Genomic DNA, 11,157 nt, shown 5'->3' on the forward strand with positions numbered 1-11,157 from the left:
TTTTTTTAAAAGTTTGATGCCTCCTATCTAGTATAATATCAAGCACAGTATAAATAATACGGTCACTAGTCCGATACTGCACCAAACACCTGACTAATTTAGTCAGTACTATCCGGTGGCTATTTATCCTATCCGACAGAAATAGTCAGTACAGTCCGAGCTGCCAAACGAGGCCTTAAGGGTTAACTTTCCCTGCAGCGAGTCATCTTAAGTTTTAAGGGTTGGAAGCTGACATGAGTTTTAAGGGTTAATCAACAGCTAAGTTCTTTTTATAGGTAAAAGTAAACTACATGATATTTTTGTTTTAATACTAAATTGATTAATATATACTCGTGATCAGAAATTCACCGGAATTTGTTTTCTCCATTTGGAGTGGTCATTGTTCCGGATGATTCGGTGTGAAGGTGACATAGGTGCTGAAATAAAAAAATTTCATTGATCTGGTGTGATTCGATATTAAGCTTGTGCTCGAATTGGATGGTGCTGATTGAGCTAAAATTCTGGCAGTGAAGAAGAAGAGTAGCAGAAGAATACAGAGGTTTGTAGCAAAGGAAGGAGATCGCCATTGTTACGACCTGCTAAAATTCTGCAGGCTTCTCAATTAGTTATGGCAACATTTGCTTACGCGATCGTACTAGAAATCAAGCGACTCCCGACCCAATCATAGGTTCATGACCACATATTTCACACTAAACGGCTGCTAGAGAGATAAACATAACAAACTCAAAGGACGCCCGCCCAGAGTAGTTTTTTTTTTTTTTTTGTTGCAAAACGATAGATTATGTTAGATTAGCCACCGAGATTTGAACTCACGCCGTCGTGCAGGGCTCAACACCTTTCCACCATTGTGTAAAGGGACAATTGTGCCCGCACACAGTAGTTGAATGACAATAGCTATACTAAAGTTTTCAGTAGAAACAAATAATCAGACAATTTAAAGGAAAACATGTCTACAAAGCAAATGATTAATTAAGGACATGGGATTTGTCTAATTTCCATCCACTGTGAAGGGAAAAATAAATACCAGTACATAACAACACAAGCGCACACATTTAAGACAGTATCTGTAGTTGTAGATACAGTCCTTAACTTCACGATTGTACGATGCAAGTATTCCGCTACATAGTAAACCAGTTAGTACAAAAACTCTACCCGCCAGCTGATAAGAAACCAGTTTGAGTAAATAGAAAAAACTTTTGTAAGATCAAGCAGAGCTTACCGTCCATAAGTGGCCGCGCAATGTGAGCGGAAGGGCGTCACTTACTTCCTCATAACTCTCTTCCACCGCGGCAGCCTCTCTCCGCTTTCCTTCCTTCCAAAGACTCTTTACAAGCAGCTCTTTTGTGGCGGCGTCAGGCACCAACTTTAAATTCCGTAGGTCTTCAAAAACCCGCCATGCAAGAGCAGCTCTCCCACACTTGCAATATGCTTGGATCAGGACTTTAAACATATAAGCATCTGGCTGAACTCCACTCTGCCTAACCATTGCAAAGAGTTTCTGCACAGTTTTGATGTCCGCATTTAGTGCAAAATGATGCATCAACCCTGAAAACGTCTGGATATCGGGAACAATCCCAGACATAATCATCTCTTCAAGCACATCCAATGCATCAGAATCCCTCCCGCACTTGGTCAATGTTCGTAAAAGAGAGGAATACAGAAGCATCAAATTAAAGTTCGATATAGGGCCACAGAGTTTCTATCATCGTGAAAGACCTTCAGAGCAGCGTCAGCTTCCTTTGAGATACCATAAAAATCAATGATCAACCTGATAGTGCAGAAGGGCAATCTCATTTGCTCAATCCTTATTTTGTTTAATAGTTGGTCAACCAATTCAGAAAGCCCGTGGCGTGCTAAAAGGGTCATCATCCTTTGTACTGTGTAAATATCATGAGTAAAACCCGGCTGACAAGCGACCCAACAGAAAAAACTCCAAGCTGTTTCTGCTGATTTAAAATTCCTAAGAATCTTGCATACTAAACGAGTAGTCCACACAAATTTTGCCTCCTCCAATGCTGATACCTCATCAGAGTTCCATTTTTGCAAGGCATTTGCTAATAATCTTGGGTCTAACCATGGCTTTAACTGAACCCCATTAACATCACCAACTCCACCAACATCATCACCAGCATCCTCACCACTATCCTCATCGTCATCGTCATCACCATCACTGCTATCAACACAATACTTTATGCTCTTGATTCCCTCATTCGGCAACATTTCTCTTAGAAATTCATCAGTCTCATGAACAAACCCCGCCTCTTGAATCCGTTGCAAAGACAAACGCATAGCTCGCCCGGGCAATATCCCATCAACCCGCATTTCTTTAAGTAAATTCTTAACCTCGTCAAACTGTTCAACACCAACACATGCATCTACCAAAACTGAAAACTGGTTCAAAGTTCGCTTCACCCTCATCAAGGGCAGCACATTAAACACCTCCATTGCAGATTTCCACTTCCCAGAACTCACAAGGTGCTCAATCATCACCGTATAAGTCCGACTATTCGGGATTGCCCCTTCTTCAATCATCATACTAAAAACCCTCACCGCCTCTGAATCTTTTCCCATTTGCGCAAAAATGCGCATCACAATGTTATAAGACTCCACGCACACACGTTTCTCCGAGCTGACTCTATACTCATCCCATGTTTTAACAACTGCCTCGACATCTCCAACCGCAGCCTGCCACTGCATAACATTCATGAAGCTGATGCGAACATTTCGAAACTTCCCAGCATGAACTGCTTCAATGAGGGAATTAAGCTCCGCAGCTCGGCGAGACTTGGCAAGCACTGTGGCCAAGGCATGAACCGTGTTCTGGGTATGATCGAAACGAGGGTTTGATTCGAGAAACTCAACGAGGGAGAGGGCGGAATCGGCGGAGGGCGCGGAGCGGAGGGCTTGAGTGACAACAAAGGAGTCAAGAAGCCGGTCGTTTGCGAGCGGAGCGAGAGAGTTTGGGGCGTTGGACCGGAGCCGGAGACGAATGGAATCGATGAGTTTGGCGCGGTGGAGGTAGTGGGAGACCTTGTTGGGAAATGGATCGTGAGCATAGTGGCAGGTTTGTTGCTGGGTGAGGATGTTGATCAGGTTTGTCCTGCGAAATAGTTGCTTGAACTGCATGTCAAAGCGTCGAACAGTTGGTGTGCACGAAGTTATAAGCCATCGGCCAAGGGTTTGGCGGGTGCAAGCGTTGGAGGTTTTGGTCTATTTGGTTTAAGTGCGCGGCGGGAGAACGATTTATTGGAAGCGTTTTCATTGATTTCGTCCTAAACCATGTCATGACTTTTATTTTAGAATAGGACTTCAATGTTAAGAGTGTTTAAAGCCGTTAGATTTGATATTCATAACCGTTAAATCTTCTATTTTTCGATCTCACTCGTTCACTTTCTATATCATTCAGTATTACGTACTATTTTACAGAAGAGATTTTTTTTTTTTTTTTAAATTACGAAGACATTAAAAGTAATAGTTTAGAGCGTTCTGACATGAAAATACTTGGCTTGGCCTTCACGTAAGAAATCATCAAATGCCCATAAATCATAGTTTGATAATGAGATACATTTGTGTGCATATTAGACTGTTATAAAGGTAATGAGCATCAAAGAAGCCAAATCATTCATTATTATATTCAAGCCAAGAAGTTTTTCAAAAATTAGTCTATCGAACATTGTATAGAGCCCTATTTTAATTTTTTTTTTTTTGGTTTTTTTTTTAACAATAGATAGAGGCGATAAGAAATTCAAACTCAAAACATTAAATACATTAGTGAAGATGGTCACACTTGGTATCTGTGGATAAAAAAAACATCACAGGCACAAAATATCAAAATGTAAACATTTTTGGCCTCTGAAAGCAATCCCTTCAAAATTGTCATCCCTCTTTTTGTTACAAATTGTGCCAAACAGATTGAGTGTAAAAATGTGGTGGTATAATTTATACATATGTTTCATATGTCTCCCAAACTGTTTGGAGATGACAGCAATTCACACAGAAATGAGCATTCTCTTTGCTGATCTCTATATCAGTATATCTTATGATGTATATCCTATAAAATCAATATGGGCAAGGCCTAGGTATGGATTTATGCAGTAACAACTCTTTATATCAACCCTACAAGTCACTCGGGAAAATTTCCGATCAATCGAATATGGTCGAGGGTCCTCCTCAGACCAAACTTGAGCACAGCTTGGTTACCTATCCTGAACCCTTCTCCGTAAGCTGTTGATGAATCCGACTCAATTTGGTGTTTGAAAAATTCACCGAGTTTTTTCTCAAAGTCAGAGCGTTTACCCTTCTTAGATGATGCCGAACTAGAAGAGGACGGGGAGGAGGAAGAAGAGGATGATGATGAGGCAACATCACTACCTGGTGTAGAATACGTCTCGGCGTCCAGCCACATATGTGCTAGCACTTGGCAGATACCTTCTTCGACCTCTGGGCTCAGGTTTGGATAGCCTGCACAACAACCTATTAGTAAATGCAAGCAACCAAAAGGAAATGTTACAAATGTCATAAACGGAATATTGAGTGCAGGTCCTGCGGGACAGGCACACACCGTTAAGCCTTAGCCATGCGTGCATCATCTCATGAGCCAGAATTGACCCTGTCAACAACCTGTGTTTATAGAAGTTTTAGGTCATAGACAATTAGCACATGACTAATGACATGGATAAAGAGGGAACAAGAGAAATATTACCTAGGAAGGCCATACAACACGAGAATTGCTGTTACTTCACAGCGACGAATCAACCTATGAGGCTCAGTTACCATGTCTATCATCCGGTAGCCATCTCCAATCTTTGGCCTCCTCAGAATCTGCAACATAGTAAAATATAAACATAGAACTCTTGTCCAGTGAACTGATAGCTTAGAAAATATAAATGCTACTTTTACAGCTAAAATTTGAAGGAACAAATTCCTACAGTAGTAACGGTCTGTTCTTCTGACAAGCAGAGTCCTCTAGTCTCCGGCATGTGATGATGACCCTGCCCACATTAAAGTCCAAATAAACATCAGATTGAAGAAATGCAATGGCACGTTATTTTACCAAGCTTTTAAGGCGTCAGTATTACATTCTTTTCTCCCTCCATGGCCTCATTTAGAGCTTGTCTCTCAACCAAGAGCATGGGAACTTGCTGCTTCACTTTCATGTTTAAACCTTCATAAAAATCTTGTATTTCAAGGTAAAGGGGTTGACACTCGTGAGTGTCCATAATTGCTGAGTCTAGACACTCCAGACACAGCTTCCGACCATCGTCAAGTAACAAATATCTTGTGTCTCGGGGCTGCAAGGTTAGAAGGCATATCATTACTAAAAATAATGTCTTATATCCTTTTCAGTTCCTTCAGGATTTATTGTTTTGTTGCAAAGAGGACGGGTTGTGTTTTCATGAACTCACCTCCATTCTTTCACAGCTACAACACCGAGGGGTCCTATCACGCTCATGAGCAGGACAGTATTTTTGTAGCCAGAAAGGATGTGCTCTATACTCAATAAGCCCAGCTGAATTTGTTGGGATCTATAAAGAAAGAACCGAAAAAGAAAAAACAGAAAATTATAAGGAGAAATAAATTTAAAAGGGCATGCTTCACTCTTTATAAGAAAATGCAAATGCAATATCATTAAAGAACTAAATAGAAGATAAACTTACGAAACTCTTGCAAACATCGCATTTTGGGTGATGCTGCTCCTTATAGCAGGATTTGTGGTAAGGGTGATTCCCAGACATAGAATACTGTCATGGATGGGGAGATCCAAAATTAAATTATATATAGCTATATACAATCATGTTTCCAATTTTAAAAATAACTTGGCTGGGAATTCAAGTATTTTGTCAGCCAATTCCAAAGAAAATTCTTACTGAACAAGAACCAGATTCTGACCTCATAATCAGTAATTGGAAGATTGCAAGCACGGCAACGGAAGCATTCTGGATGCCAAACAGCACCCATGCAACTCAAATATCGTCCATGGCCAATTCCCGACTTGCAGCCAGCACATGTCCTACAAACAACAATTTTAACAACCTTCTCAGGTTACATATGCACCTTTGGAATACAGCTATAAAATTACATGAAATGCAAGACTCAATTCTCAAGTGGCCTAGTTTTATGAAACTACCCTACGTGAATTCATAAAGATTGTAACGATCTTGCACCTCTGATTCATAATAATTACAGTAAAACAACTCCAGAAAAATTACTACACTACTCTCTAGTTACGGAAGAGACACGTGTATAGCAAAGGATAAATTTATATCAACCTATTTTTCTCATGCTCAAACAAGTTACACATTTATAATCTTTTGTATCAATTCTTACTACATAGGTTGAAAACTCATCAGGTGGCTTAATATAACTAAGCATGTGAGCTATAAAGCTAGTCTAAGCTTCCATATGGGCAACTTAAACGTCATTCCTTTCCCTTTACATCCATATTGTTTCACAATTTTTTAAATGTTTACTATCGAACAAAGTTACATCTGTATTGTTTCACAATTTTTTTTGAATGTTTACTATCGAACAAAATCTAATCATTTTCAAAGTTATTGTGAACCTGTAGATAACAGAAATTGGCATATGACACTACTTGGTTGACTAGACTAGATTCAAGAGATAGCATAGTGTCCGTATTCACCTGTACCCAGCTGGCGTGAAGAATGAAAAAGGTTGAAATATATTGCCATTATCATGTCGAGGAGGAGATCCCATGATCAAACTTTCTTGAATAGCCTTTGCAAGTTGTTCATCTTCCTCCAATTGAACTTTAGCACTTTGTTCATCTTCCTCGTAGTGAAATTTTGCGGGTTTTTCAGTCATCGTCGGACTGAACTTTGGCCGATTGAGCATCATAATCTGATTCAACTTTGGCAGATCGTTCATCATCGTTTGATTCCACTTCAGATGATTGTTCATCATCGTCTGATTCTACTTTAGTCGGTTGTTCTTCATCCTCTGATTGAGATTCATCTTCTGAAAAATAAGTAGGGTAATGGATTATAAGTAACTTATCACTCAAACAGAAGATAACAACCAAATTTTATGATTATGCCCTTTAGTGGAGTAATGCAGAAGTCACGCTTTATGCTTGATAGAAAATGTCACAATTCAATTCATTACGGATTTCAAGAAGCATTTGCACACCTAAAGCATATTGCTCGATCGCACATATCTAGCACTAGTAGTTACTAATCCTTGTATGAAAAGTGGGGGAATTCCAAGTTATTCAGTTAGTCTATTGTATCCCAGTGAGGAAACTCTTGTGCTTATGCAGCATATGCAAGTTATCAATTGGTTTTTGCAAGTTTGTCAAACTTACCGATTACATTTTTTCCTTTTTGATCTAGTTCTGAAAGGGACAGTGCAATAGCAACATCTATGTCTTCTTCCTGGATTACAAGTTGCCAACAACATACAGTTAGCATTATACAATAACACAAAAATACAAGCATGATCAGTATGCAGGAAACTTCAGACTTAGGTTATCATGGTTATTTCTGTCAATTAACTTTGTGACGGGTAGATATCGGTCTACCTACTATGGGCATAAAACTAACCACCTCAACATTAAATGTGCAGGAACAGTGAATAATTGGGTTTATAGAAGTCAAAAGAGTAATTACCACAGAATCACGAGGCTCGTCCCATGTTCTATCCTCTCTAAATTTCTTCTTATGAGAATGACCCTTATGGCCAGAACCTTTAAGAATCTTAGTTAGCCAACCCATAACTAGAAATATTATCTGCCACTAGGATGGCAAACTGTTCCTGCACCAGGAGTCTATTATTTAGGGAAGAGAAAGCACAACATTAAATAGACAGCAGAAACAAAAACAAAAGGCAAAAATAAGAGATATTTAGTGGCATGAATGTTAAATTGTGCTAGCCATTAAACATCGAAAGAAAACATTAATGGATGTCATGACTGACTAGCCGATACAGACTGAGAATAAAAAATAAAGATAAAGCGAAGAAATAGGGTGGACTAAAATTGGTTCTCTCTCGTGAAGTTATCACAATGACATTTGCAAAGCAAGAAACAGCAAGAGTGGGATCGGAGAATATCTATGAACAGCATACACACAATAAGCCTTAATCTGGGAACAATTTCCAGATTTAGGGTGGTAGCACTGCAGCAGTTCGCAGAACATGACATATGTACGAAGAATAGATAAGCAACGAAATCATAACTAAGACAAGGCATGAAAACCGGAAGAAAAAGAGAAAGACATAAATTCTAGCTAAGCTAACTATTATACATTCTCAGCAAGTTTCTTACAGCATACAGGAGCAACATACAACCATTTAACAGATTCATAAATACTAAAATGACTACGAACCAACGGAATTTCGCTCTGTGGCATTCACACCCTGTTCCAATAAGCACAATCCAATTCAAAGAAATTAACCTAAATAGAATGAAAAAGAAATAGCAATATCGATTGGAAGTATCCCAAAAAAGCTTCCTTTTCCTAAAATTCCGATAGCATTCAACAATCCACAATCCATTATCATCGAACCACATATTAGTACGATAACACGTTCAATCAAATTAAAGAAACAAAATTGAAGCAGGTGGGGCATTCAAATTCAATGAAGAAAGATAAGCTAACAAAACAGAAGTCCCAGAAAATCTACCTGAAACAAATTAAGATTCTGCAAAAACAGTAGAATCTGATGAATCCCAGATGAGATTAAGTTCCCAAATCCCCATCATACCAACATCAGCTTTTCAGTCCTGCAAATCCCTCAACCTTTCCTTGAACATAGTCACAACCAATTTAGTAAAGATAAAGGGTGGGTACTGCTTCAATACTACGCAAAATTCAGGACCAAATTCCAAAAGGGTTATAAAATATTAATAGAAAATTGCAAACAGGTGAAGCTTTTTGGAGGGCGCTGATCATCATCAGGGTACTAGAATCCACCTTTTCTTCTTAAAGCCCACCAAAAAAAGACACAAACTTGAAGATAGACGAATTGCAATGAATCTCAAAGGTTTGTGCTTTTCTTGCAATTGTTTCTAATCCCATGTGGGTCCTCTACCAATTCTCCACCACACTCCACTAAATGTCAAAAACTCCATCAAATCTTTTTCTGGTTGACAAAGAGTCAAGAGGGTGATGTTTGATCTTCCCATTTGGTTACGACTGAAAGCGAGGTGGCTCCAGAGGCAAAGCTTACCCAGCCACTGCTATTTGCTATTGCTTTTCTAAGCTCTTAAAATCCTCACTGTGGCATTCTGCCTGCCACATGGGTCCCCTCGATCTTCCCATATTTCAAGTCCGTTTACCAAAACATTACGCATTAAATTATTAGTTGTTTGAGAGAAGAGAGCTTGAGTTATGCAACTGGAGTATACTGACATGATTCAACGTTTTGTATTTAAAATTCGTCTAACTTTCCAACTAATAATTTTTTTTTTTCTTCACAATGAAGGATGTATAATATCTGTGTTTGGACTTTGGTACAATATCAAGGTATAAGTTATAACTAATTTATTGTGTGGCTCAAATCTCATTTATTAAAGTAGAATATCCTCTTAAATAGAATGTCCATGTATCAATTTTTTTTATTTTTAATTACCGTAACAATTTACTTTCCGTGATATTCCATGTCTTAAAAAAAAAAAAAAAAAAAAAAAACATACTAGACGCACCTTTTAAAGTTGGACGTTCATATTAAAAAATTCTCTTATTAGTCTCTTTTTTGGTAAGAATGGGATATTTACAAAGATTTTTAAAATGCACTTGAAATGTTACCACAAATGATGTATCATTAATAATAAATAACCAAATTAAATGATGTGTTACTAATAAAAACTAAGCACGTTAGTCAATAGTATAGTAATTGTGGAGAAATTTATACACCAGGTTTTAGTGTCACATCCCGACTCGGGGGAGACCATTTCCCGGGCCCGCTCCACCACCGTAGCACGATATTGTCTGCTTTGGACTTACCATTCCCTCACGGTTTTGTTTTTGGGAAGTTGCTTCTTTTTCTCTAGGTAATGGCTAAATGTCACATCCTGGCCCAGGACAGATCACTTCCCAGCCCCGCTCCACCATCGTAGCACGATATTGTCCGCTTTGGGCTTACCATTCCCTCACGGTTTTGTTTTTGGGAACTCACGAGCAACCTCCCAGTGGGTGACCCACTGGGAAGTTCTCATGTGAGTTATTAGAAACAAAACTATGAGGGTGTGATGAGGGCCCAAAGCGGACAATATCGTGCCACGGTGGAGTCGGGCTCGGGAAGTGGTCCCGCCCGGCCAGGAATGTGACATTTAGCCATTACCTAGAGAAAAAGAAGAAACATAGAAAGAAACACTTTTTTTTTTTGTCAAACGATAAATTTTGTTAGATTATATGTTAGCTTCGTCACCGACGGGGTTCAAACCCACACCGTCATGCAAGAGCTCAACACATTTCCATCACTATGGTAAAAATAGAAAGAAATACTTTAAATATAAGAAACATGGCTTCACCATGTTCAATGATTAATTAATTTTTGGTTATACCAAAAAAAAAAAAATCACTTTTTATTTATTTGGTAATATTGTTGGAATTTGAAGCAAAATTAATTTCAGTCTCTCTTTGTAAGATTGCATATCCACGTATGGCGCTTTACTACACTGATGAAAAACAATTATATCTAGGCACCTTGTTGCGGGTTTGATCTTTACCAATTTCTATCATTCCTAACAATTGATAATTTAATCAACTAACGTTATAAATAAATAAATAAAGATTGCATACTCTCGTTCACCTTAATACATTCTCTTTCTTTCTAGTTCTTCGACTGAACAATGTAAAATGAAAATAAAAATAATTCTATAAACTGAAATATTTTTTTCTCATAAAGTACTTCTCTTTATATATATGGCATGCACACTAAAAAAAGTGCATGGTGATGAAATTTTCACTACCTACTACCAGCTGTGCACAGTGCACACACACAAAAATCCTCAAAAAAATCCTATTTTCCTTATATCTTGACCTTAACTAACTTAAATAAATAATTCCCAGACACTCACTTTCTTCTCATATCACACGTCATTCTTGTCATACCACCCAACTAATCTGGATTGTTCCGTGATTTGCAACGTCAATAATCAACTAGCTTAGTGATTCATTATAATAGTAATCAGTT

General features: G+C 38.4%; 2 protein-coding genes across 2 annotated transcripts; both read right to left on the minus strand.

The window, feature by feature from the left end:
* Positions 1 to 912: 912 nt before the first annotated feature.
* Positions 913 to 3,137, minus strand: LOC125479771 (pentatricopeptide repeat-containing protein At5g66631). The gene is given in 3 exon segments (XM_048589678.1): positions 913 to 1,206; positions 1,208 to 1,698; positions 1,701 to 3,137. Coding segments are annotated over 3 exon segments (1,989 nt in total). The 5' UTR covers positions 3,127 to 3,137; the 3' UTR covers positions 913 to 1,134.
* A 689-nt stretch (positions 3,138 to 3,826) lies between these two features.
* LOC125479773 (protein DA1-related 1-like) lies at positions 3,827 to 9,297 on the minus strand. The gene is given in 13 exon segments (XM_048589694.1): positions 3,827 to 4,461; positions 4,562 to 4,620; positions 4,703 to 4,821; positions 4,929 to 4,991; positions 5,079 to 5,291; positions 5,406 to 5,525; positions 5,658 to 5,741; positions 5,890 to 6,010; positions 6,644 to 6,822; positions 6,824 to 6,978; positions 7,325 to 7,394; positions 7,629 to 7,773; positions 8,644 to 9,297. Coding segments are annotated over 12 exon segments (1,626 nt in total). The 5' UTR covers positions 7,734 to 7,773; positions 8,644 to 9,297; the 3' UTR covers positions 3,827 to 4,123.
* Between the last annotated feature and the right edge of the window lie 1,860 nt (positions 9,298 to 11,157).

The sequence above is a fragment of a genome, unplaced genomic scaffold (genome assembly GCF_019419815.1).
Source record: "Pyrus x bretschneideri cultivar Hongxiangsu unplaced genomic scaffold, Pyrus_bretschneideri_v1 Contig1, whole genome shotgun sequence".
NCBI classification, from domain to species: Eukaryota; Viridiplantae; Streptophyta; class Magnoliopsida; order Rosales; family Rosaceae; genus Pyrus; species Pyrus x bretschneideri.